This window comes from Orussus abietinus, unplaced genomic scaffold (genome assembly GCF_000612105.2).
Source record: "Orussus abietinus isolate OABI.00-Male unplaced genomic scaffold, Oabi_2.0 scaffold23, whole genome shotgun sequence".
Classification (NCBI taxonomy): domain Eukaryota; kingdom Metazoa; phylum Arthropoda; class Insecta; order Hymenoptera; family Orussidae; genus Orussus; species Orussus abietinus.
The window spans coordinates 245519-272234 of NW_019394258.1; the positions used below are offsets into that span (position 1 = coordinate 245519).

Genomic DNA, 26716 nt, shown 5'->3' on the forward strand with positions numbered 1-26716 from the left:
GTGTTTGTCTTGAGATCTCACTCGGTTAATGCCAGGTCACGTGACGCGTCGGAAAGGCTGCCGATTTGCAGAACGTTCGAATTTGAAAAGCAGCGTCCGTTGCTCACCTTCTTGTGCCCGTGTGTCACGTAAGACGAGTTACCCGTACGAGCGACACTTTTGAAGTCGAAAACGGTCGACAGAGTTAATGTTAACGCGGACACGAGAGGCTGATTTTACTGAGCGTGCCGCCAAAAGAATCGCATCAGAAAGCGCAATGTCGAAGGACGAAAAGGAGTCTATAATTCCGGATATCATATGCGACGTCAAGACTGGGACAAATTACCTTAAAGGTCGTTTTTTCGGAAAGGTGAGAATACTTTGATCCTCGCACTACCTGATAATCTTCGCGTCTCGATGTTTTCTCCCGATGCAAACATTCTGACTGGCCGAAAGAAGGATTAAAACGTGTCTATTACTTTGGCTCCAAAAAATTAAAACTCATTTTCGCGGGAGAGTATTTCGTTTAACCTTTAATTTTCTCTCCTTGAGAACGTGTTCCCTGTTTCAAGTAGTTTGTATACTGTTGGTACGGATGTTCTGTTGTGCTTTAGTGGAGCATAAAGAAAAGATACAAACTGTTATTTCTTTCATATTACCCTTTCTTATTATTTATTGTCTCGTGTCGATATACATCTCCAGCTCCATTTTCGATCAAACAAATGAAAACGATAATTTTTTAGGGTGGCTTTGCAAAATGTTACGAGATCAGAGATTCGGAGACGCACAGGATTTATGCCGGAAAAATTGTGCCAAAGTCATTAATGAACAAGAGCAATCAACGAGAAAAGATGACACAAGAAATTTCTATCCATCAAAGTCTAAGTCATAAACATGTGGTTGGTTTCTATGGATTTTTTGACGATCCACATAATATATACATTATTCTGGAACTCTGTCGTAAAAGGGTAGGTTTTATTTAAACAATTTCAGACCTTAACCAATATGAGCTATATACTTTAATTACTTTGATGAATTTTAGTCAATGATGGAATTACATAAGCGGAGAAAAGCCTTGACAGAATGTGAGACAAGATACTACATGAAACAAATCCTCGAAGGTGTGCATTATTTACATAAAAACAGAATCATTCATCGAGATTTAAAATTAGGAAATTTGTTCTTAAATGACGATCTTCAAGTCAAAATTGGTGATTTTGGTCTGGCAACAAAACTTGAACATGATGGTGAACGTAAAAAGTAAGAACATTTACATTATATATTATTTATCTACTTAAATTAATTTGAAACATGGCTTTAATGTTAAAAAATAAAGTGCAAAAACATTTTAAAACAACTTTTGTAATTTGTACAGAACATTATGTGGGACACCAAACTACATAGCACCTGAAATTTTGAATAAAGTTGGTCATTCTTATGAAGTCGATGTATGGAGCATTGGATGCGTCATGTACACTCTTTTGGTTGGCAAGCCACCATTTGAAACGTCAAGTTTAAGAGAAACATATGCTAGAATTAAGCAAGTTCAGTACAAAACACCGGCTACCCTAAGTAAAACAGCCATAACTATGATTTCGAGTACGTTGCAAGGAAATCCTGCAAAACGACCCAGTGTAGCCAGATTATTAAAAGATACTTTCTTCTTTTCTGGTAAGAATTGTAGTCTTTAATATTGTATCAGTTTTTAATCAACTATCGATAGCCTCATGAATATAAATGTTCAGGTTTCATGCCATCGTCACTGCCTTTGTCCTGCCTAACAATGGCGCCAAGATTGGATATGCTAGAAATGCACAATCAACGCAAGCCTTTATCTGAAATGAACTCTAATGTTAGCGGTGATGGAGAGTACATTTTCCGCGTGCCAAGCAGTCCTGCACCAAAATCAAAGCAGGTAGACAATGTAACGAATGTACAAAAGTTAAATCTGGACATTAAGAAAATGCTTCAGACATTGAAAGAACAACTGGCAGCTGTGCTAAAAACCAATCCTGCTCGAAAAACTGCATGTTCTACAGGTACAGAAGTTTTTCATCTTACTGTTTTTCGCCCATGTTATTTGGAAGGCCTATTTTCACTAATGGGAAACTTTCTTTGGTCCAGAACGTCCACGACCGTATCAGATTTTCCTCGAAATATCAGGCATGCACCTTCCTTATACCTCGTTCCTATTCCTATATGATTTAGCCCTAGGATGTATCAAGAATATTTAAAATAGAATCCACAAAGAACTTAATTTTTATTACAAAAATTCTGATTGATGAAATAATGATGGAATATTGTTCAACAGATGAGATGACTGATCCCGATGCCCAGCCTGTTATTTGGATTAGTAAGTGGGTCGACTACTCGGACAGGTATGGCTTTGGATATCAGCTTTCCGATGATGGAGTTGGTGTCATGTACAACGATGGTACCCGCCTCATTATGCTCCCGAATGACTACAATGTACATTACATCAATCGTGAAGGCGATGAATTATACTATACCATTGACAATTACCCTACCACTTTGGAGAAAAAGATGAGGCTCTTGAATTTCTTCCAAAGATACATGAATGAACATCTTATGAAAGCTGGAGGATCGGTAGCTGTCAAACAAAGTGATTCAATATCTAGGATACCTTACATGCATCAATGGTTCAGAACACAAACTGCAGTGGTCATGCATTTAACCAACGGATCCATACAGGTATGTTGAGATTGCTATTAATTAACTATTAACAATTAATTTTCCATAAACATCTCTGGTTAACACTGATAATTATTTTTTCAGATAAATTTCTTAGACCACTCAAAGATTATAATGTGTCCATTGATGGCTGCTGTTACCTACATAGATCAAGACAAAAATTTTAAAACATACAGATTCCAGACTATCAACCAGAATGGATGCAGTTACGGACTCGCTAAAAATTTGGCTTACGCTCATGAAAAACTTGGATTGATGCTGTCGCATCCTCAGTCTTAATAGTTTTACAACGTAATTGTTATTTTTGTCTTGACACGGGTAAAGCATCGACATAGCAAATTTTATTTGCTCGAAACTGCCAAGAAAACATGTCGAGTGAGTCCATATGTATGTCAGTAAGTTTGAACTTTCTTTTTTTGATAGGCCTATAAAACTTTTCTAGATTTTTTTTTTACGTACACGAGGACAGAACATAAGCAAGGAAGAAGTACAGATAACATTCGATAGGTCTTAGTATATTCATTTTGAAGACGTGAAATATCTTTTTTATATTTCTTTTGATACTCTAGATTTTAGTGTATGCAATTCGATTATATATGTACTTTTTTTTTATCATGAGCTGAAACTGCTCTAGTTTTATACGTGTCACGAAGATTTAATTTCTGGTTGAAAGGCAGGTGGGTGGTATGGACAATTGACCTGCACTATTATAAAGAAATTTAGCCGAACATAACGATAGTTCCAAATTCGGCAGAGTGCAATGTGATGTTTCAATCGATACAGCTTCTTTAATCTTAAGGTTCTAGTATAACTAGGCCACCAAATGGAACTAGTACTTATAACGTGAGCTGACAGTGCCTTACTTTGAATTGTTTGTGCGTATATAAGAAACTGCCGATCACAAGCACAATTATTCAAGGAACAAATTGTTGCAGATACCTCTCCATTGCCTCGCAGTAGGGTTCGACTTGCATTGTCGTTTATAAGTCGTTATATCCGTCGTGTCCGTTAATGAAGTAAAGGAACCGGTTAATCTTGACTTTACTTAGACAACTATAGAAAGTCTTTCGATGATCTTTTAAAATATTGACCATAATGTGCTTGTCTAGATATAACATCGGTAATACCAGACTGCCGAAATAATCTTTCAGAAAAGCCAGACGTAAAACATCTCATTAATAATCGTTTCCGAAGTATCATACTGTTTAAGTTAGTCTTAAGGCTAAGCTTTGAATGAATTAAATTTAAAACTGTATATATTATCATAGGAATTTTACAGAACTGTGTATAATAATTGTTAGTCTCTAGAAGAGAGAACTGGCGAATACTGCATTACTTAGGCACTTAATGTTGTATCCTCTTAATTTCGTGTAGACCATTCGTAACGTACTATGATGAGCTCGAAGCGAAGAGAATAATAATGAAATTGCCCGTGTATGTAGACATTGTCAATTAGTGGTTGCGCCAACTAAAGTCCATCAGAGGCACTTTGTATCTTGTTCGAAGTATTAAGAGGGAATCGTACATCATTTTCTCTGTGTGCATTTTCACACCTATGAGAGTTGCAAACGGGGAGACTTTGCACCCAAAAATATTTGTACAGGATGTACTATGAATAACGAATAGGTGAAATCACAGCCTTCCGAAAATATAACTTCCCATGCGGAGCCAGAGTTTTTAATTATTTGTTAGCAAATATATAAATAATGAGTACGAATCCGTACTGGCCATGGACATAAGAATATATGGACGGAGCCCACAGTCCCATCTTGGACCAGGGGGCAAACCTGGGCGTAGGAAAGGGAAGACCTATCGTTAGCAAGTTTTTCAAGCTCCTGATTGATAGGTCACCTGCTTCATATTTCCTGTTTACTCTGATTTATTTTTTTTTGCCACTCTTGTACGTAAAACATCATTTTCAACCTTTATGCTAAAAATGGCATATTGTACATCATTCACTGTTTACTTGTTCAAAGCCAGCACCGTTCTTTACTCGCTGCTTTTAAAATAACAATTAATCATCCAATCAGCAGCCAATCGTCCAGCCAGCAGACAAAACAGCCAATCAGAAAGCTAAGACTATGGACAGCACTACGCTACCTTACCATTGTTCCTACGTAAGTACGTTAGCCGCCCGGACCAACCACCAGGGGCAGCACAAGACACGATCGCGCAACCCTGCCCATGAGCAATCTTCCAACTCATCTCTGTTATCAGAGAGAATAGAAACGAGTGCCGCAAGCGCCATCTTGGCGGCCGTGACCGATCGCCTTCGGCCGTTGAGGGTTGTTGTCGGTCGTCTAAGGGTCCGTCGAGTGCAAGGTCTATGATCGTTCGAGGTCTTATGGCCTGTACCGCCCGTCTTTTCGTATTTCGGTGAATTTCCCAAGGTTTTTCAGGTTCTTCCTTCCGATAGGGAGCTAGGAGAAGGCAAGAGTCACAGTGGACGCTGGAGGACGCGGCATGGGGGACGCAGCGATGAGCGTCGCAGCGTCCGGCGCCGGTCAACGCGTCGTCAAAGAGGGCTGGCTACAAAAACGCGGTACTACCAAAATCTAACCAATTTTCAATGTCTACGTCGTCACGGTGCCAAATTGCAACCTGGAAACCTTATTGACTCTTGTTTTTCTCCCTTTGCTTTGGTACACCATAAGGTGGTCTCTGTAATTGGCGTCGAGCGGCACGTAAACACAGTGCTCCAAGAAGGTCCCCAGTGCGTCATTTAGAATTTCTCGAAATGAATTTGAGGGAAAGCTTCATGGTGGCACAAACTTATTGAATTATGTACACAGTTTCTGTAAAATTATCGGAAACTGCTGTAGAGCAATAATTTAGCGATTCCCTCGGCTCTGAGTTGCTGTTATTTTGTACCGTAATTTAGTTTTGCATCAAGATTGATAGTTAAACGTACAAGGGGGCATATGAGTTTTTTTGTAAATTTAACGATACTCGAAACAACGTCTGGAATTTTCTGCCCTTGGGAGGATTAATGTTAAAGTACGTCGTACTTAGAGAATTGCAAGTATAATAATTAAGTGATCTAGGAATAGGCTTTCTCTGCTGTAAATTCTTTTATTATTAATATAAGTAAACATTACGAATGTTTCTGTGTATGAATTTGACATTTTTGTATAAAAAGTGACCAATTTTGCATAAATTATATGAGCAGTTTGAAGTTTATTCCAATTTTTTTTTTGTGAGGTTCAATAATGTTATACAGTATGCCTGATCATAAAATGGATAAAGAAAGGCCTGTAGAAGTATTAGGTCAAGGAATAAGATTCGGCTGTTTTAATTACGTTACGTTATGTTATGTTACATTAAAAACGACGAGAACTTATTCCATAACCTAATACACTTTATGTATTTCTGTAGTGCATTCGTTTCGAGTACATTTCAAAAATCTGTAATCAAGATATTACTTTTATACCATTGGAGGGATAAGTTCCTTTTTTTTTCCAGTAGAAACTATAATAGAAACATTTGCAGGGGAGCATATAAAGAATTGGAGATCTCGATACTTCGTATTGAGAGACGATGGCACACTGGTAGGATTCAAGGCGAAACCGGATCAACAAATGGCAGCTGCGGCCCAACCACTGAATAATTTCACAGTTCGAGGCTGTCAGATTATGTCGATTGATCGACCAAAGCCTTACACATTCGTAATAAGGGGTTTACAATGGACCAATGTTATTGAAAGGACGTTTCATGTTGAAACGGAGCAAGAAAGAGAAGATTGGGTAGCAGCTATTAGGTATGTTGTCAAAAACGCTTACCGATAAGGATTATTGTAATTAATAACACATTTATTGACAAAGGTTTACTATTATTTACTAAGAAGTATTTTCTATCAGGTATGTGGCGGATCGGTTGGCTAGCGAGGAGCAGCAGCAGCAACAACAACCCCAGTTCCAGAGATCTTCATCGACGGAAGACGTCGACATGGAATCTACAGGAGGTGGTCGATCAGATTCTTGCAGTTCCTTAAGTATTGTATCTTTAGAAGTCGACGGAGGCAGTATCGATGAATTGTCTGCAAAATTCAGTGTACAAGGAACTTCGAGCAGTAAGAGCTCCGGAAAGAAGAAAGTTGTAAGTTAACCAATGTCAGTTACGTTTGTTTATTATTTATCGTCATCATATGTATATATTTTTTTTATACAGACCCTCGAGAACTTCGAATTCCTCAAGGTCCTTGGCAAGGGCACGTTTGGTAAAGTCATCCTTTGTAGAGAGAAAGCAACGGGTCACCTCTATGCCATTAAAATCCTGCGAAAGGAAGTAATCATTCGAAAAGACGAAGTTGCGCATACACTCACAGAGAACAGAGTCCTGAGAACGACGAACCATCCCTTCTTAATAGTACGTTACAATCGTTTATATCTACTGAATTTCATTGATTACCTACATAACCTCACGACCTAAAAGTATACAAATTTTCAATTCCAAAAACTGTTTGATATTTAATATTGTACGAACATCATTCTGTTTCAGTCGTTGAAGTACAGTTTCCAAACAGCGGACAGATTGTGCTTTGTGATGGAGTACGTAAACGGCGGAGAACTGTTCTTCCACCTAAGCCGATCCAGGGTTTTCGGCGAGGATCGTACGCGTTTCTATGGAGCAGAGATAATCTCGGCTCTAGGTTACTTGCACTCTCAGGGCATAATTTACCGCGATCTCAAACTCGAGAATCTTCTCCTGGACAAGGACGGTCACATAAAGATTGCTGACTTCGGTCTATGCAAAGAGGACATTACCTATGGTAAGTTAAAACAGTGGTATCCTGTGAATCGGACAAAATCGAACAATGATTGACCGTCTCACGTTTCGTTAATTAGGAAGGACGACGAAGACATTTTGCGGCACTCCAGAGTACTTGGCTCCGGAGGTCCTCGAGGACAACGATTACGGGAGAGCCGTCGACTGGTGGGGAGTCGGCGTAGTGATGTATGAAATGATGTGCGGTCGGCTTCCTTTCTACAACAGGGACCACGAGAAGCTGTTCACCCTTATTCTCCTGGAGGAGGTTAAATTCCCCCGGACGATCAGCAATGAGGCGAAGGATATGCTTGGCGGTGAGAAATAAAAATCTACCTTGGAAAAGTTTCTAGAATATTACAAGAGCTTATTGATTTTCAAGATCCTTAAATAGTAACTTCGTGTCTAACTCCAGACCTAACGGAGATTGAATTAATCCCGAAATTATACGTTCAACAGACATGGAACATGTACTCCTCCTGAAGAAACATCCAAACCCAAGAATCCACATTCATGGCATTCATAGTTTGCCCCTCCTAACTCTAACATGTAATTTTAGGTCTGCTGATAAAGGATCCTAGCAGGAGATTGGGCGGCGGTCCCAACGACGCGAAAGACATCATGAACCACGCGTTCTTCTCGCTGATCGACTGGTCGGACCTCGTTCAGAAGAAGATCCCACCACCCTTCAAGCCCCAAGTCACGTCCGAGACGGACACGCGCTACTTCGACAGCGAGTTTACCGGCGAGAGCGTAGAATTGACCCCCCCGGATCAAGGCTGCCCTGGCAGCGGCGGCGGCCTCAACTCTATAGCCGAAGAGCAGGAGCACTTCCAGCAGTTCTCCTATCAGGAGAGCCTCTCCGCGGCGACATCTTCCATCGTATCGATCAACCACTGACACGACATGCGCTGGAAGGCGCGAAGCCACGTCTGGGTTTGTCCGGCGCTCCAGCGGCCATCGCGTCCTCAGGGGATGATCCCGATTGCGACGAAGCCTCTCGTCTACACACCATCATACCCTCGGCCTTGAAACGCATCCCCAATGGCTAGCCGCCGCGTCTTGACTCGACCTTGGCTCAGGGGATCCGCGCAAATTTCTGCAAACCAAGTAGAGGCTCTAGGGAACGCTACAAGAGGCGCCGAGGTAGAGATCGTCGAGAAAACAAAATGGTACCGGGTCGACTGGCCCCGGGATCCCCGGCCTGCGTTGCCTCTCGATCTTCGGAAGGTTCAAAATAAGGTTTAATACTTAACACGGACGGGGAGAGGGGATCGAGGGATCTGTCGAGCTTGAAAACCGAATCCACGCGACAGGCAGGGCAGTCGTTTAAAGTAGAGACGTCGTTAAATCCGAAACCCGCCGCAGACGGCGTTGTAGGGGGCTCAACAAGGCTGGCTGGTCCCGGGGTTTCTGCATATCCTTGCTAGTCCCTTTTGGCATTGAGGAACTCTCTCGCGATTACGGAGCAGGTTGAGGGACCGGCCAAATTTGTAAGCTCCTTGGTTCGACAACCAGGAGACGCTATTAATTCTAGAAACCGCCACGAGGGCCACCGTTGTAGCGCTCGATCGCCAAGACCATTGTATATAACAAGCGCTGAAGGGGAAAGTCCCCCGTCCGAAATGGCCCACGTCAGAACTTAGAAAACGGCAGCAAACATGGCGCCCACGCGTAGCATCGCCTCGCTCTGATTGGTCGACGTTGTTTTACGCTGATGACGAAACGATCACGTGATTACTGAGTGTTGGAGGGGAGAACCTCACGATCTGAAACTTTCTTGAGTTCTAAGTGACTACGTTTGCTCCACAATACTCAAAATCCGGGATTCATCGAGTCCAAACCAAGTAAATCCGAATTTAAGTGTCGATCGAATCTGCATAATTATGAATGCGATGAAACGTGCGATTTACTGGATTCGGATCTGATAAATCTAAATTTAAGTGTCGAACAAGATATTCAGGATCGAATCTTTGTAATTTTTAATGCGATGGAGACATGCGATTTACTGGATTCGGAACTGATTAATCCCGGATTAAGAAGTACGATGGAGACGTAGTACGATGGAGAGAGCTTCGTGTTCTCTTCTCAATTATCGACGTAATCGATAATCATGGCTTCGTCTACCCGAGCGGAACTGTAAAAGGGTTTGTCGAAGCGGCGTTTGCAGCGTTCGTTGAAGCGCGATGGTTGATCCATCTACGTAGCAGTCTTCCTTCCTAGCGTAACATATAACCGTGAAAGCGTCGACCATGATCGAGTTTTGGGTTCCGCGGATTATATGGCCCTTTCCTATTTCCGCGAGGGTAGATTAGGCTCTTCCGGCGATTATTCGGGAAGCGCAGAATAGCAGCTGATTGAAAGCGAGACACGTGGCCAATTAGGGTCGAAATGTCATTTTGACCGTCGGGGCTTAATTGGCGAATCGAACGTCCTTGGCCTGTGTTAACGATCGACATAGGAGATGTCGTTCGTGATTCAATTATTGTATAAAAAGGAGAGAAGGGAGGATGATAGAAGCGAGGTAATGGAAAGTTAACTTACAGAGGGAGAGGGAGAGGACGCCTTTTTCAATAGTATTGGATCAACTTTTAACGATGTTTAATATTGTAACTAAATTGATCACCGATTGCCTCGTGACGACGCGCGAGGCTCGGAAATATTGGGCAACTAGTGGAAAAAGAGAAAACCCTTCCGCTCTTACGTCATGTCACGTCGGAACGAATAATTGATTGAGTATGAGAGGTGAATGACAAGAACATTATACGGATAAGAAATTATACATATTATTATATAATTATTCTACGCTATAATTATATATATTATATATATACATATATTTATATTTTAACAATTAAACAATTATATGGTACTCATTGTGTCATTAGTGGCCCATGTGCAGCACCTGGGGAGAATGTTTCATCTTCTGTGAGAACGGTTCTACTGGATATGTAATTGAATTTCCTACTTGTGTGCGTTTCGTTATAGTAAGTTTGTGACGTATTCTGGGAAAGGCTTATCCTTCACGAGCCATAGACTGTCCAGCACTGCACCTTTTTTGTCGTCAGATACCTAGTGGTTATTTTGGTAGATTATAGAAAGAAGAATTAGTTTTATTCCTTATTGTTTAATTGGTCCAAAGAGTATAGATAGTATGAGCTTCGAACCTGTTCGATGTACAAATGAGTCTTATTGTATGCTTTCATTCTGGTGTATCCATAATCTGAGCTTCGGAATGCAGACCATGAGGGTCTGTGTGGCACGAACTTTTCTCTTCCTTCTTTACAGCCAGCGGATCCAGTAACTATATGGACCGGAGCTCTGTAGTTTTTGTAGGGTTCTTCGTAGCTGCCATTGTAGACCTATATGGGAATGAATTGAACTAGTAATTAGTTTTTCACTGGAGTTAATTAATATTTTACCAAACATTTAATCTATATTTTGTGCACAATTCAGCAGCATCACCTGGAAATTGTACATGGGGAACATTCGCTCGTAGCTGTGCTCGTGGGCCCATAATTCCAGGTCAACCTTATGCTTGAAGAAGAGATCCTCGAGACCAAACCAATTCATAAATGGCAATCCGATTCTTACTAAGGTCTGGTGATTTGTGCAGTCATCACTGTTTGCATTGCTGCAGTACATTGGTCGATGGCCAAATGTCACTATCCAAGGTCTTTGAGCTCTGCAAAGTGTATTGAACTCTGATTGAATATCGCTTATAATAAGTCTGGCTTAATCTTAATGGCATTCTGTAATACATTTTGAAAGTACATACCTAACTTCTGGCCTGTTGGCCTCGGTTAAATCCTTATCGAGCCATTCATATTGCTTCACTAATTGCTTGAGACCATAGTTCAGGAAATAGTAGGCTTCCGTCTCGATGGCCACAAAGTGCACTGGGCCCACGTTAAAGCTGTACCAAAGGCCTTCGCTGTCTCCAGGCATTGTGAAACGAGCTCTGTTTCAACAATATTTTTTTAATACTGAAGTAAATAGACACTTTGAATCATTCAAGCCTCGTACCTGTAGTTACTAAAATTGTATCGCTCCTCGTGATTCCCAGGTACTGTCATATAAGGCAAATATGCAGCAACACTTTCGATCTGACGCATGAATTCATCCCCAATACGAGCATTGTTGGTGTCCATGTCATAGGCAAAATCCCCAACATGAATCGCAGCATCATACATTCCTCGCTGTGTCTCCTCCTGGAGACGCGTCAAACTCTGGGCATTTTCATTTCCCATATCACCAAACATGACAAAATTAGGTGACCAAGCTGCCGAGTCTTCAGGTACAGTTGTCACGTAAAACACGTTAGACCACCCATATTTACTCCCACAGTGGTACACTGGTTTGGACGAAAATTTATTTAAATTTCAATTGACTTAGACTGAATAATCTTCATTGAAATAAAACTTGTGTTTACCATATTTACTAGAAGGAGATAAGTTCTTTAGCCACACCCGATGTATGTATTGTTTATGCTTTTTTTTACCACCATCAACAAAGAGGGTGGAATTTCCTTTGGCAGTGAGAACAAATCCACCAATTCCATATTCAACTATCGATTCCTCTGTATCATTCATTGTCGTCCATGTCACCACAATGTCATGTACATTATCTAAAAATTTGTGAATGATACTGTGATTTATTTTTCTAAGCTATTATTAACTTTTTAAATAAGTTACCTCCGTAGGAAAGATGAACAGCCTCTGGTTGGTACTTCACCATTGCCCAGCAGGACCCGACAAGTCCGATAATTATTAAATAGCAAAGAATCATGGTCACTGGAATTCAAACGAATTATTAAAGTTTATACATTAATATGCACGAAATTATTTTATAGAAAACTATGACATTAGAAACGTGGACTGCACCTATCACTGAACCGTATTATGAGCTTTGCTAAAATGACACAAGTGAATCTCTCCGTTATTTGACGCATATCAGTAGGAACCCCGTAATGCGGGTGTAGTGTTATCACAAATGATATGTATTTGTGATTAGACAGACAGAAGATATGAAAGAATGACAGCCGATGAAAGGGAACGGTAATAAACATTAAAGTACCGAATATATAAACAAAAGAAATATACTGACCCTAGACAATAGGTTCAATTTGTCATACAAAATCAATTCCTTCGAGCGAAATCTACATTGACACAATGTATCCAATATCAAAGTCCAATTACGGTCGGACAACATTAAGAGACATTGATGGACAATGCTTTTCTTTGTTCTCCGTTATGCTCCACTGACTCCGTCATTCCTGCATTTATCGTTCGCATTTTTCCAATCGCCCGATTACATAGCAACTGATAGCAACTGATAGCAACCAATAGCAACTGTCATTAGCATTAATAAATCGTACACGAGTTTCTACCGTATATTTAATCCGAATTTTCGTAAATATGTTTACATCTGGGCGCCACCATCTTTCATGTTCATAAACAGGATAATTCGAAAGATAATGTCAGAGACAGAGATGAGTTGGTAGATTGCTCAGAGGCAGGGTCGCGCTATCGAGTCCTGTGCTGCCCCCTGGTAGTCGGTGCGGGCAGCTAACATACTTGCCGCCTGTTACCCCTCACTGGCGGCGAAAATGGGCCCTAGATTAATTTTAGAAAATTGGTGACGTGCCGTGGCGTTATAATTTGAATTACCAGGAAATGTTTTATTGCATCTGGCTTTTATTTAAAACGCATGCAATATGAAATAATTAGAAAGGGATTTTTGTATTATTTAAATCAATGGTACAAAATAATTTTCCCAGCTGCAGTTGATTATAGTAGATTAATACTGGCTAAATAGAATGGGAAAATGCAGTTTTTAGGAATCCTTAATGTTACGGTACAAATTTAGATTTCTTTAAAAATTATGAAATTCTTTAATTGTAATAAAAAAGGGTTTGGTTATAATGTTATTAAATCGGACTTACTACCAAAATTATAGATTACCTTTACCTTAGACGACATACTTTTTACAAAGAACGAAAATTTCGAAGTTCAAGATAATGTTAAAGTTGAGCTGATTAGTAATTGCGATAGGCATATTCGTAAGCTATCCTAACCAAAAACTGAAAATTACTCGATGCAGTTAATGCTCCTAATTCTGGCTCCGTCAAGATGAGGTTCAATGGTGGCAGAAACTCCTCAACTTTTCCACCTAGAGTAAAGAAAAATAATTGAGAATTTTTAAAAATTGGAACACAATATTTAATGCGATTACTTATGTTAAAATAGTTCCGAAAACTATAAAGCTCACCCATAAAGTGTGAGAGATCAATTAACTTGAAGAAAAGAGTATTTTGAACTTGTTGTTCAGGATTTTTGTCCACGACGTCCCATCGGTCACGTTTGGCCACTCGTGCCCAAATTCTTAACCTTAAGGAAGACCTTTCTTCTTCATCAACATAGTCAAGAAGATCTAAAGCTTTCTTGAAATCGTGTTCCGTAGCAATTTCATTTTCTTCGCAGGTGTAGAGCTGTTAAAAAATTCAAACATTAGAAGCAATACATTTAATGAAAAACTAAGAAAGCATACGTCAAATAGTTACCGTAATTAATTCTGTAGGAGTCAAAACTCTCAGCTTCTCAAGATCGTAACCATATGTAGCAAGTACTTGAGTGGGTAAGTCTTCTTGATGACTAATTAGTGCTAGTTCATTATTTAATGTTTTAATACACTCGACAGCCTCATCTTCCTCTGCTTCGATTGCAGCCAGGAGAGACCATTTAGCTAGGGACAACATCGTCTGCAAAGTGAATTATATCCAATGTATGAATACAATAACGCACAAAATATACAGTCTTTTGCTCATTACAAGAGATTGAAATTTTCACTTTAATGGAGTACAATGCTCACTTTTTTCCTCATAACTAATTCACTTTCTTGGACAGCTAAGGAATGGAGAGTATTGGATGCCAGACGTAATTCTCCATTAAACACAGCAGGAATCCAAGATAATTCGGGGTGTTCTAAAAGTTTTTCACTGAGTTCTACTGCCCCACCTCGACAACATTTATCAACTAACTGACCCTGTCGTCCATCTTTTACATACCTATTAAGCATAGAATTTAAATAGAAATTTATTATCAACAAAAAAAGAGTGGAGCAAGAAGCATATTGAATGCATACCACGAAAAATAGAATGATGCAAAATCTTGAGCTGCAAATCTTTCGATATAACCATCGAGTCGATTGCTGTTATTAGTCAATTCACATATTTGCACCAGTGTTGCAAAATCGCAGTACTTCTCTGCAAGCATAGCAGCATTCTCGTACTGCTCCTCTTTCACTATGAAAGGTCGTTTTACAAAGTTAACACCATTGGCAGAAATTTAAAAAAACTTGATGTATTATTTCTATTATTTTCATGCTTTATCAACAATATGCAATTAATAAACTTACAGAGTGGCTGAATGAGGTTTGTCCGTTCATTCTCATACTGCTTCATAAGAATCTCAAACTTCTCAGTACCACGAATGCTCTCCAAATGACATTTTCTACCATCCAATATAAGGTCTATGAGACTGACTAATTGTTCGTACAAGTCATTACGTAGCATCAAATCACTAGTTCCATTTATGCCATGTTTCAGGGTCAGTGTTTGCTGAAATAATGTTTTAGATAATAAATACAGTCCACAAAATGTAGTAGATGTAATACAATTGATCAGTTTCTTACCATTGTATGTAAACTTTGTCGCAGACCATTCTTGCCACTTGCAGCGGTCCATGGAAGGTATTCAGCTAAGCAGTTAGAACATCTTGTCGGAACAAAGCGTACAGCATTATACTGTCGATACTTAACAACTTCGTGTAAAATGCCCTTAGAAATAAAACCTTGAATTCACTTAAACTCGAACTAGCTTTAAAGATTGTTTAAATATTTTTTTTTAAGGTTAATTTGCTTACCAATAGGATAGAATTCACTTGTAGTATGTATTGCGCCACTTGATGCATCGGTCTTTCTGACTGAGCTATTTCACACGCGTTATTTACAAGTGTAGACATGAAAAGATGAACTTTGCTTACTTCTCGATAAAATATATCACGTGCAGTTAGCTCTTCTGAAACGGTTGAATCTGGAGTTATAGTCTTTTCAATTAGGGTGTCTATGATTTCTGCATATCTGGGAAATATTTAATGAATATTTGTACATTTATTATTAAAATCCAAAGAGTTAAATAGAAATTGTAGAAAACTTACCTGTTTTGGAGACTGTAAATGGCAAGAGCAGCAACAATTTTCTCTGCACATTCTTCAAGAACATGAGGCGTTGACATAATAATACCTCTGTATGAAACAGCACAAAGCTAAGAAATATAATAAAAATTATTATAGAAATATGCTAGTCACAATACTATATGATATTTTAAAGACTCTGTATGTGTAAATAGTAAACAATATACAAATGATGTACTAACTCTGGACCATAAGCTATATTCCTTCAAAAAGGACACAAAAAGGTCTAAAGCTTTTTGCTTGCCATCTAGCTGATGAGGAATTTGTACGGATGCAACAGCAGTCAATGTTACAGCTGCAAGGAAAGCAGTTCAGATTAAACTCTGTTCATTTTAATTAATTTCAAAACGAAGTAATTTAATTAAATCTCTTTGAATCTTACATAGGTCTTTTTGATTAGCCCAACGAGGATCATTTGCAGGATAGTCATCAATCAAATCTTTAACCACCTTCAATACAAGAGTGTCCAGTGTTGCATCAATATCCATTACCGGTTCTTCTTGTACAGGAAACAGTTCAGAAAGTATCTCTTCGCATTGTGCCTATTAATAATACCAACACATATATATTTTCAATCTTTCTCGGGAAAAAGATATCTAAAAAAAATTGTAGTCTTGTACCTTATTTTGTCGCAGACTAAGAAGAAAGGCGGCACGTAATTGTGCAAGAGTATCAGAACTGTAATACATATTTTTTAAATCATCATTACTAATAACAGTGAAGAAGTTCTCAAGTGCAAAGGTTGAAGTGTTGTTTGCACATTCTACACTAGCATTGACGTCGGAGTAACTCCTGTGAAAAACAAAAAAAGAAATCGAAATAAATTTTTGGATACAGTGTACTAGGTCAGTTTATAATTAATACTCACGCGTTTAATTCTTGAATAGAAAAGTCCGTAGGTATAACAGTAACAAGACCGAGATTTCTAGTAAAAAGAACTGGCGTGCCAGAACACATTGCTCCTCCAACAATAGCATCTTCCCCGCCTTTCATCAAGTCTATTTTGTCTTGTTCATGCTCTGAGACCACTACAGTATAATAAATATTATGTGCATGTAAATGTAAAAGTGTAAAATATTGATTATACGCAACTTACTGTTAACAACTAATACCGAGTGCTGATTATAGATAATTGCTTCCCATCCTGAGAGTATGAAACGGTAAGACAATATCATCGACTCTGTATCTTCATGATACATGAATGGTCCAATTTTGACTGGGATGAACCACCGAAATGCATTTTTTACATTTGTTCCAGATAGTGGAAAGAGACCTGAATGAAGACAGTTAAAGCGATGATTGGTAAAGGAATAGATTAGCAAAAAACAAGTACATATTTTTATCAGCATGAAATTTTTGAAATTACCAATTGCAAAATGAATCTGAGGAGAAATATCCGTGGAATGTGCAGCCATTAATATTACTATACTGTCTTCACAAGGTTGCATATCAATTAGCCAAGTATTCATATTTATTGGATTACATGCACTCAGTTCCTAAAAAGGATTCATTGTTATCCTTATCATTGTCACTGTTCCGTTGCCTTCAAATGTTAATGAAAACATACCCAAAATCTTCTTTGAAAAGCTTGAGAAATTACATGGCCGATATCTTCATCAAATTCCATTCTTTCCTGTTCATCATGAGTGAATGACCAGTACTGCAAAATTGAACCAGCTAGTATAAGAACTCTTGAACCCCTTTCACCTATACTGGTACATGTAACTTTGACCAATTTCTGCAAATAAAAAGTACTACAATCAGTATTAGATTTATGAAAAAATAATCAACAAGGCTAAACAATCACATACAGTTTCTGCCACTGGTGATTGCGGAATTGCTCCAAATATAAGAGAAGACATTCTGCGGCCAATGCCACCTAACCATCCTTGGCTCGTTCGAAGAACTCTGCAACAAATTGTATTTCGTCCTCCTGATACCTGAGGCTGTAAAAGTACTACAGTACAGGTAGTTGTGGCAAAAACGCAGCCATGACCAGGAATATATGTAAGGCAGTCAACTTCTTGTCCTGCAAGCTCGGCATTGGTCTCTACAGATGTGCCTTCATGGGCGACACTTGACCAATATCGAACCGTACCTTCGGGTGATACTGCCATACAGCTAGGGACCTATAAACAAAGGGGAACATAAGATTTAGATTATATATAAAGTCAGTATTAAACATTTAAATAATTCGAACAGAAAAACCAATAGAGGACGTATTGTAAACATATTTCCGATACCTGATGGCCAGGCTGCACCCAAACTGCAACACATTCCGCTTTATGAGCAAGATCACTTTGTGGCAGACGTAATTCTCTGCACTGACTTTTAAACATGCGTCTTTGCTTTGGATCGTGAACTGTCGTTTTGCATTGCCACACAAGCAATCTGCGGTTAGATACGAGCCAAGCCCATCCATCGTTTGATACGTTTACACTAACTGCTGTGTTACGATCTATGAACGTTAATGCTTCCGTCACAAGAACAGGTAACGACGAACCAAAACTCTCAACAACATGATTCGCCGTTCGGCAAATTACTTGCACCGACTGATTGGATCTTCCAGAAACACTTAAAGAACTACAAATAACAAAGAACACTATGACATTAGCTTCCTAACCCCTAATAAAAAAAATACCGGTAATTTAAAAAAGCTTAAAAAATAAATATCGCTTTTTAAAAAACAAAAGCACTGAATATTCTAAACTTTAATGCAACACTTTCTTTCTTAATTTACTTAAAATAATATGAATTGAAGGGAACAAAAACTGAAATTATATACTAACGACGTGCTTCTTTTAAGAGGCTGCACCACTGATACTCGCTTTCTTGGGGAGGTTAATGTTTTTCCGAAGGAACTGCCAATGCTAGATCGATCCATTTTGCTTCTTCTTTATACAGAATTAATCTCTTTAATAAATTATTGAGTAACAAATTACAAATTTAAGGAGCCTCTGATACCATAGAATTCAAACGTCTCCATAGATTCCTAGAAATCACTAGACATTTATAGACATTTAATGCTTTTTAATTAGTACGCTATCCAACGGATGGCGGCGCTGTACACGTTTAGCGACGTCGATTATTTAGACCCAGAGCTCTGGTAATACCAGAGAGAAGATGAGGATAGCCAGGCCCCCTATTTCATAACTGTTGCGCGTGCTCCCCTCTCGGTAGCTGAGGCATCGAAAGACGCGATACGTCGGTAAACGTAGAGTCCAGTCTAGTTTGGTTGAGCTAGCGTAGAGCCGAAAAGCAATTACCTACTGTCCTACCGGATCATATAAAATGAAAGCAGGAGATGACGCAAGCGCGTGGCGCCGCCGCGTGGGATCGGCGAGAAGCTCGAGCGCAAGATGGCGGAGAGTCGACGCATGCGCGCTACGCGCTCGCCTCGGCCTCGGGCATCCTCGGGAGCAAAAACACAGCTGGTCGGGGAACGGTCGACGACGGGACGAGTGGGCCGAACTCCACATGTGATTCTCGCGAGTTCCCTCGACGATTCGTCGCGTCCGCCAGAGCAGCGACCGCCAGTCCGCCGCACCGAGACCCCGAGACCGCCGCCTCTGGGGCGCCTCGCGAGTGACCAAGTGACCGCGGGTTAAATGTTTCCTGCACCCCGACTCCCGGACCCGTGTCAACGCAGAGGATTTTTCTCGACGCGGCCCCGGGATACAAAGGAATCCCGCGCGGTGCCTCGAGCGTCCTTTCGGTGAGTAAGCGGCAGAGTAAGAGTCCCGCCCGGGGACGCGAGGAGCACCTAACCTCGTTCTCCTCGAGGCCTTTCCCCGATTCCGGATTCCCTTTTACTCCGATCGGTCGCTATCGACTGCCTTCCTCCCCGGGTACGACTCACGTGTCCGTTCGCTGGGTATTCCGGATTTAAAAGGGGCCGATATTATTTTCGGACCGGACGCGGAAATTCGATTTTCCGTATTTTTAGAGGCCCTCACGCCAGGCGGTGCTCTGAGCTCCAGAGCTCTTTCGCCTTGCGAAATCCCTCGGCGAGGATTTACCCTTTACCCCGGGAGGGGGACAAGCTCGATTTTGGTGCGCGGTCTCCGGACCTATTTATCTCGGTCTCTGGTGTAACGTGATTCTAATCGATGCTTCGCTTTATCGTTAGCAGCAATACTCGCGAGCGGCGCAATTGCGCTTTTGGAGTAACGAAGGCCGTAGGACTTTCGCGGGGACCGGTCGAGATTTCTGATAAAAATGTGCACTGATTAAATGCTCTCGATATTTTGTGTACTTTCGAACACGAGCGTGTAATAAAATTTATCTATCTGGTGTAACGAGATTTTAATTAATGTTTCGGTTTGTCTTTAGCGATACTCTTGGTCGCAAGGAATCGCGCTTTGGGAATAACGAAGGACGCAGGACTTTCACGGAGAGAGGTGTTCGATTAAAATCTGCACTGATAAAATGCTTTCAATATTTCGAGCACTTTCGAATACGAGCGTGTACTAAAACGAGGAACAGCGAGAGACGATATGAAAACCGGGAAAGTGGGTACTGAATATCAAAGTCTGGTTCTAAAAAAGCGATTGAACAGAAGTGTTCGATATTTTCAACGCTTTTGAATATAAATGCATACTATTAACATTTTCGCGTTTTGAGCTCAAGGCGGCTGCAAGTACGCGTTAATTTATGCGTCCCGACGAGACGAGACTCGTTGAAGGATTTTTCTCATGACTCAATTTATTAACACGCCGTAAAACACCGAGCTGCTCTTCAAGGATCCAGGATACTCGCAAGTCTTGCCCGTGCATACGTCATTGCTTTCATTCTGCTTTGAAATCCTGTTCGCGCATTGATAACAATTTTGCCGGATATGCCGTACCGGAATCTCGTTATCGGCCATTCTTCGGAGAAACGCGAAAACAATGCGCCTATGTACTCCTGTACTCACCGTTTGATTGCTCCGATCGATACGGCTTATTCTACGTTCCTTCCGAGCGATTCAACGTGTACCTAACCTCTTTTTGTCCCATGCATGTGTAGTCGATAATTTATAAAAATACAATTTTTTCAAATCTCGTGCCCATCATGGTCGGCATTTTAATACATAAGTATAGGAATTTCTTTTGTACGAGTTCCCAGGAAGGAATGGTGTTCTTCGAAATGTGACTGCAGTATCTTCCGGATTTAATCGGTATTTTTATTTCAAAGTGTTCGAAATATTGAAACAATTTTTAACCATGGTTGGAGGACTGAAAATATAACGTTTTAGTGTTAATATGACAAGTAGAAATGAGTTTTCGGGATTATTCGAGAGAATCTCGGAGAAATACCGAGGATAGTCCATTATTCGAGACAGAAATCATCCGTTTGGGTAAAGCCTTAGGATTTGTCGGCACGTCTTAAGCAACTCTTTCTCCTTGGGGTGTCTCGAGAGAGAAATTCGAGACTCCTTAATTTTGAATTGTGCACAAGCACGTGCAAGGGCAAATCGAAGCATCGAATGTCAAGCCTTAAAACTTCAGCTCGAAGGATGCACCTTAAAACAAGCTGGTATAAGGGTCTAGTTGTATGCGGTAACCCCTGGGAAAAAAAAATATTAATAATAAATACGAAGGCGCAGGGTTTCCATTCACTTTTTTGCCCGCCAATACAAAGAAAAGATAGATTCTATTTACCGAAATGGGACTCGAGCAAGCAAAAATATTTATACAGCAGAATTCGGGACGGAGCATTCCCACAGAGAAAAATCTTCTGTCCGTCCTGGGGCTGGTATTATTTTTTTATCCCACGCTGATAAGGTCATTTTCTCTCGCCCTTATTATTATTTTATGTAATTTTTATTCTACTTTAATATTACACCTTATCGCGCTATGATAAGGATTTTCTCGAGCTTGTTTACAAGACCTCTCGGGAAGTCGAGAGGCTTTCTTGCATACTCTTAAAAGAATCTCTCCCGTTGCCTTTTCCATTCCTTTTCGGCCTTTTTTTTTCATTTCCGCGCCTTTCTTGCAGCCCCTTCTCGATTGTTCCTTCACAGTCGATTCTCGGAGCGAACTTCGAGCGGCACCTTTAACCTCGACTTATCCATTATCGACCTGTGTACGTTGTGAGGGAACCTTACTCGTAAAATTCGCGAGCCTGCTGCGAGGTCATTACGAAGACCTCCCTTTATTGCCTTTAATTCCTTTTTTATATCCCCGTCCGACTTTATTCCAAACGATCCCGCCTCGCGATAACAATTCTCTCTCGGATCTGATATTGATGAATTTTATACGAATTCTTTACCTCTCAACTACCAAATTTTTATCTTCATTCCGTTAACACATTGTTAACGGATCACGAGTTCACTCGTGTACAAACTTTGCATTAACGATTTGACGCGTTTTTAGTGAAATCTAAATTCAAGGGTTTATACATCGACGCTAATATTCATCCATTTTATTGTTCAATTGTGGATAATGTAGGAGGCGCGTTTTCAGAAGAATCGCTGATGGCTTGGATTTTTTTAATTTTTATGTTCAAAGGCCGGGAGAGTTCGCACGATCTCGCGATATCTCCGGGGTGCGGGTAAACCGCGTTAAAAATCCTCTAGGAAGCGGGTTACTTCCTTGGAATAATGAAAAAGCGTCGTTGCCGAGGTGGAGCGCGTGCACGACATCGCCTTTCCGCGTTACACGCATCATTGCGGTACAATGGCGCGGCCCGAGTAGTCCGGAGATTCCGCTTCCCGGAGAGGAGGCTCTTATGCGCCGACACGACGCGGAAGTCCCGCAAACGATGAGGAAGGACCGCGGATAAATTGATATAAATTCGAGTCTCGGCCGGAAGAGCCGCGACTCGCGAGGCGGGCCGTGAAAAAGTGTCATTGTCATTCCTATCTCTTTTTAAGGGGATCTCAAGCCCGCGATGATTCACCTGGTCAACGCACCTACTCTAAAATCCTTCGCGATCTTGTTTGGCCTTGATTTGAAAAAGTCGTCCGAATGAAACGCGGGTTATTGTACATGACGGCGGGTGAATGATCCTAAGGGGTCATGAAAAAATGATTTCTCGTGGGATAGTTTCGCTGTAGGTACTCTTAGAAGTTATCTCCATGATTCTTTTTTTTTTCTCTCCCGTTCAAAAACTTCGGTTCTTAAGGTGATGTGAAAGTGGCATCGAAGAGCTTTTGTTTATAATAGTTTGAAACGTTACAACGCGAATAGGGAGACTATAAGGAAAGTCCTCAGACTCATGAGATTTCAATTCTTTTGAAATTTCTTTATAGGTATTTTAAAAATAGTTTATAAAAAAAATGAAATTTCGCGAGTTTCAGAACCTACCTTAGGGTCTCCATATTCACGTTTTAAAGTATGAAACGATTTGGGACACCCAGTTCGTTGAAAAGTTTTATGAACGATTGAGCTTTCGGATGCCACTTTCACATCCCCTTAACGCGTCCCCTGTTGGACGGATTTTTTAGAGACTTTCTATTCAATCCGCCATAACTGCACTATATACTACCGTTTATATGTTTTGGAGCACTTGGAAATATTTGTATAAATTTCCTGAAGAACGAGGCAGTGGCTGGAATTATTGGACGGTAATGTAAACTAGTGAATTAATTAGTTAAATCAACCAGGGAATGCGTACAGAATATTTCTAATGCGAAATCTATTAGATTTAATAACGACTAATTCAGTGGAGGAGCTTTGGCAGTCTTTCGGAGAGCTCGAGGGAAGTAAAAGTCAAGCTTAACGGAATTAAACGGCTATTGACCAATCCTCGGTGCAGTTTACATGCAATTGCATAACCGGGCACAACGCGACACGGGATTAACACAACACGTGGGACCCGGGCTTAACGCAATGAGCGTTTTTCACTGACTTAACGCAATGTACACGGCACGTCCTTAACCTGCCCTAACCTCCTTTCGATCTATCAATGGCAATTATAACGCACCGCGGAAGCGAGCCTTGCTTTGTCGTTCCTCGCGATTACCGAACAACGTAATTGGATCAATTCATTATTTAAATCGGCGCTCTCTGCTCCAATTACCGAGGGTAACACGCGTCCGAGGTGAACGGCCAATTACTGCACTCCATAACAGGGATTAGGAGGATGCGCAGTCCGTAATTATTTGCGCAACCGATACACAAATACCCCTCTAACTGTTTCTTGTATACGAAAAAAAAATGACACATGGACGTAAACTAGGAAATTACAAAATTCCGATATTTTCATATTCGGATATTGAATTAATCGAGTTAGCCCTCATAAATTCGTGCCCGGTAAATATTCAACATTTAATCGCATCGTTCTTTTCAAACGAGAGATCGAGAAGCTACCTGCTACACTGAGAGAAAGAATATGTAATTATTTGACCGTAATAAATTTTCATAATTCCGAATAAAACGGTTGCCATCCAATTTATTCGAGCGCACATGAGGTAAATGCATTATTCTTCAAATTAACAGGATATATTACTTCGGTTCGGTGACGTTTTTCTCACGGTGGGGAAGAGGTCTCGAGAAGATACCATTGATTCACGTTGTAATTATTTTGAAAATAATTTTCTCTCCCGATAACAAATGATAGAAAACGGACCTTTGGAAGTACCTAATATTTTTTACTTTCGTTTCTGGATGTCGGGGATATCCATCGCCTAATATTTCCGTTTCGCGTCATTGATAGGAAGCCGTCAACGGCCTATCGGAGCTGACGAAATTGCCGGCGCGTAAAAAGGCACGGGCAAATTGTACTTTCTCCGGGAATTTCAATTAGAAAGTCCATAAAGGGCAGGCTCTCCTCCACTCTTTGGCTCCGCCAACCGAGCGGTCGCCGTTTTCCTGCCCGCGGACTTTTCATTTTTATCTTCTCCTCTTCCATTTTCTCTATCTCTACCCCTTTTCTCCTCTTCAGGGCCCGGGGATTACCCCGATGTTTACGAGCTTCCACACGGAAGGAGTAATCTCAGGTTTCGTCGACCGGTCACGAAGAGGGGAATGTCGATCGGGAATCGATTGTACCTGCCTACGTATATATTTATGTATATATGCATTTACGTGCACTCCTAATCGGGGATTACGGCTTCGTGCGTACCGAGTAATTCAATGGGCTTTCCCTCGAAGATCGAGCGACCCAATTTGCATCCCATCTCTGGGATTCGAGTCTGTGGGAATGATCGCGATTACCTCAGCAGAGCGGATAAGATTCCCAGATATCCGATCGGGATTGCCGTTCGCTCCTCGGAATCGATAAACATGAGAAATCGATCGGTTAATATATTTTAGAACACTGCCCTCTGACCATATTAGACGGCGGTCATATTTTACTATATGTTTATGTATTCACTTATTCATTTACTAATGGACTGGTTAGTTAATTAAGCTTTCGTGTCTCCTGCAATTACGCCAGGCAATCGCGTTTCACTAATATATTTATCAGCCTACTAGCGTTTACCGATTAATTTATTAATGTTTTTATTGGTTCGTTTTGTTTTATTTTTTTTTCTTTCACTTATCCGTTATCAACATTATTTGCAAAATCTAGGGGTATTACAAAGTGTCCATAAATGATGCACTTATGTGATAGTGTTATCCCCTAGTCCCTCTTTTCTGGAAATCGGTCTATTATCGTTTCCATCGATTATACCGAATTGAATTGGACATTTATAAGGCAATGAGATGTATTCGCAGGGGCTTATCGACGATTGATTTAATATCGATTCGAAGCGATACTGGGATTTAAATTCCGACCTTCCTTCGGCTCGAAAGCGATTGTCTTGGGCGCATGCGCCCTCGTTGCACTCCGTTGCCCCAGGTCGGGGTCGCTCGCGTAACCTGCGAATTTAATCGCCATTCCGCGATTGGCCCTCGTTGCAAACAATGCACTTCGCTCGCCGAAGTGCATCGCTGCAGGAAAGAACGATGTATGACAAGAGGAAACGATTGACACAAACGATGGTGATCCGGTTATCGAGCTTTCGCGTCGGTTTTTCCGATTAGCCAACTCCAAGGATTGCGTTGCATAAAGAAAAGAATCGGTTAAACGTAAATGTGATTTTGAAGTATTGCAGTAAATGTGCAGTCATACTGAGTTTCTGATCAATTTCCACTTTTTCATCCTTCCTCGCCTTGATAACCGAGATGACGATCTATCGCTCCCATTGTTGAAACTGATTTTTTTTTTAAGGAAAAATCATTTTTTTTTCCCTAGGAAAATATAATTCATTTGAAAGAATCGATTCGAGCTGCGAATTGGTACGATTTTGCCTCGACGAAGGAGGTCGAGGTCGATGACTTAATGATTGAGTCAGTGCTGGGTACCGAATTGAGTAGAAACGAGCAGTTGCTACTCGGAGGTCTCTCCCACGCGATTCTGCACAATTTTCAAGGGGCTTCACCTCGAATTGAAGGAAGATTTTCCGTGACTGATTTTTTTTTTTAAGTCATTCTTACTGACGGAGAATTAACGATAAGACAATTATTGGCGAACATAAATGATAAGTAAGCGAATAGAAACGAGTAGTTGGCACTCCGAGGTCGCTGATTTGCAATTCAAGGGACTTCACCTCGAATTTGAGGCGAATCCTTCGTGGCTGATTTTTTTTTCTTTTTTTTTCTTTAATTATTTTCCCTGAAAAAGAATGGACGATAAGACAATTAATGGCGAAAAGAAATGTTGGTTCAGCGAACCGCCGAAGAGGATCATATCGGAGGAGACAAAACAGACGGGGAGGGGGTTCATTCAGCGATAAAGATTCAGGTCAGATGCCTGTGCAACCAAGAGAAAGAGAAAGAGAGAACTGCTCTTTTGTTCGCCGGTCAATTATGTTTAATTAATTGTTAAGCCTCCACGTAACGAGTCTTGCGACACTCTACGAGGAAAGACGCGTTCGGGGCCCGCCGATTAATTCCTATATATGTTTTATGTATACATGTATATCCACGTGCGCCCTCTTTCCTATTATTAAATATTTACGGACGTTTGTTGCTACGACGGCTCGCCCTTTCGATTAAGTCCTATCAATATCTCCTCTCTGCTATTCAATGGCCGTCGTT

At 40.6% G+C, this 26716-nt stretch overlaps 5 protein-coding genes across 7 annotated transcripts in view; 3 read left to right on the forward strand and 2 right to left on the reverse strand.

The window, feature by feature from the left end:
* The first annotated feature begins 89 nt into the window (after window positions 1–89).
* Window positions 90–4372, forward strand: LOC105696708 (serine/threonine-protein kinase polo). The gene is made up of 7 exons (XM_012419403.1): window positions 90–349; window positions 723–947; window positions 1022–1239; window positions 1355–1650; window positions 1725–2018; window positions 2291–2691; window positions 2776–4372. The coding sequence occupies exons 1-7, from the start codon at window positions 188–190 to the stop codon at window positions 2968–2970; spliced, it is 1791 nt and encodes a 596-aa protein (XP_012274826.1). The 5' UTR covers window positions 90–187; the 3' UTR covers window positions 2971–4372.
* Window positions 4373–4975: 603 nt separating this feature from the next.
* Window positions 4976–9446, forward strand: LOC105696694 (RAC serine/threonine-protein kinase). Of its 2 annotated transcripts, none has more exons than XM_012419379.2 (7): window positions 4976–5233; window positions 6181–6448; window positions 6549–6786; window positions 6859–7056; window positions 7189–7459; window positions 7536–7772; window positions 8015–9446. In XM_012419379.2, exons 1-7 carry the CDS (start codon window positions 5155–5157, stop codon window positions 8353–8355), a joined length of 1632 nt encoding a protein of 543 aa, XP_012274802.1. In that variant the 5' UTR covers window positions 4976–5154; the 3' UTR covers window positions 8356–9446. The 2 variants fall into 2 exon arrangements, with proteins under 2 accessions (XP_012274802.1, XP_012274803.1); XM_012419380.2 differs by lacking the exon at window positions 4976–5233 and adding an exon at window positions 5240–5688.
* A 943-nt stretch (window positions 9447–10389) lies between these two features.
* Window positions 10390–12850, reverse strand: LOC105696695 (acid phosphatase type 7). Its single transcript, XM_012419381.2, has 8 exons — window positions 12562–12850; window positions 12150–12248; window positions 11888–12082; window positions 11482–11809; window positions 11234–11416; window positions 10921–11140; window positions 10623–10817; window positions 10390–10527 (listed from the first exon to the last, which is right to left on the reverse strand). The coding sequence occupies exons 2-8, from the start codon at window positions 12241–12243 to the stop codon at window positions 10438–10440; spliced, it is 1305 nt and encodes a 434-aa protein (XP_012274804.1). The 5' UTR covers window positions 12244–12248; window positions 12562–12850; the 3' UTR covers window positions 10390–10437.
* A 494-nt stretch (window positions 12851–13344) lies between these two features.
* LOC105696712 (nuclear pore complex protein Nup133) lies at window positions 13345–18697 on the reverse strand. Its single transcript, XM_012419408.2, has 19 exons — window positions 18497–18697; window positions 17951–18290; window positions 17519–17836; window positions 17275–17445; window positions 17074–17203; window positions 16804–16980; window positions 16576–16735; window positions 16328–16499; window positions 16090–16249; window positions 15890–16002; window positions 15672–15778; window positions 15378–15594; window positions 15148–15291; window positions 14872–15073; window positions 14599–14758; window positions 14326–14521; window positions 14018–14215; window positions 13726–13945; window positions 13345–13626 (listed from the first exon to the last, which is right to left on the reverse strand). Exons 1-19 carry the CDS (start codon window positions 18589–18591, stop codon window positions 13493–13495), a joined length of 3414 nt encoding a protein of 1137 aa, XP_012274831.1. The 5' UTR covers window positions 18592–18697; the 3' UTR covers window positions 13345–13492.
* A 453-nt stretch (window positions 18698–19150) lies between these two features.
* Window positions 19151–26716, forward strand: part of LOC105696684 (solute carrier organic anion transporter family member 3A1) — a 31886-nt gene continuing 24320 nt past the window's right edge. For both annotated transcript variants that reach the window (XM_023434512.1, XM_023434513.1), the window contains exon 1: window positions 19151–19422. The gene's annotated coding sequence lies outside the window, so the exon portion shown is untranslated. The remainder of the gene's footprint in view (window positions 19423–26716) is intronic.

What these genes read in the sequence shown, in the direction of transcription:
- LOC105696708 (XM_012419403.1), top strand. Translation starts at nt 188, where the DNA reads ATGTTAACGCGGACACGAGAGGCTGATTTTACTGAGCGTGCCGCCAAA. An exon ending in TGGAACTCTGTCGTAAAAGG is followed by an intron (nt 948 to 1,021) that starts GTAGGTTTTATT and finishes GATGAATTTTAG; the next exon opens with TCAATGATGGAATTACATAA. An exon ending in AAAAACTGCATGTTCTACAG is followed by an intron (nt 2,019 to 2,290) that starts GTACAGAAGTTT and finishes ATTGTTCAACAG; the next exon opens with ATGAGATGACTGATCCCGAT.
- LOC105696694 (XM_012419379.2), top strand. Translation starts at nt 5,155, where the DNA reads ATGGGGGACGCAGCGATGAGCGTCGCAGCGTCCGGCGCCGGTCAACGC. An exon ending in CGAACCATCCCTTCTTAATA is followed by an intron (nt 7,057 to 7,188) that starts GTACGTTACAAT and finishes ATTCTGTTTCAG; the next exon opens with TCGTTGAAGTACAGTTTCCA. An exon ending in GGCGAAGGATATGCTTGGCG is followed by an intron (nt 7,773 to 8,014) that starts GTGAGAAATAAA and finishes ATGTAATTTTAG; the next exon opens with GTCTGCTGATAAAGGATCCT.
- LOC105696695 (XM_012419381.2), bottom strand. Translation starts at nt 12,243, where the DNA reads ATGATTCTTTGCTATTTAATAATTATCGGACTTGTCGGGTCCTGCTGG. An exon ending in ATCTCCTTCTAGTAAATATG is followed by an intron (nt 11,810 to 11,887) that starts GTAAACACAAGT and finishes CGTCCAAACCAG; the next exon opens with TGTACCACTGTGGGAGTAAA. An exon ending in GCCAACAGGCCAGAAGTTAG is followed by an intron (nt 11,141 to 11,233) that starts GTATGTACTTTC and finishes TACACTTTGCAG; the next exon opens with AGCTCAAAGACCTTGGATAG.
- LOC105696712 (XM_012419408.2), bottom strand. Translation starts at nt 18,591, where the DNA reads ATGGATCGATCTAGCATTGGCAGTTCCTTCGGAAAAACATTAACCTCC. An exon ending in AATCACCAGTGGCAGAAACT is followed by an intron (nt 17,446 to 17,518) that starts GTATGTGATTGT and finishes TTTTATTTGCAG; the next exon opens with AAATTGGTCAAAGTTACATG. An exon ending in CTTTTCAAAGAAGATTTTGG is followed by an intron (nt 17,204 to 17,274) that starts GTATGTTTTCAT and finishes AATCCTTTTTAG; the next exon opens with GAACTGAGTGCATGTAATCC.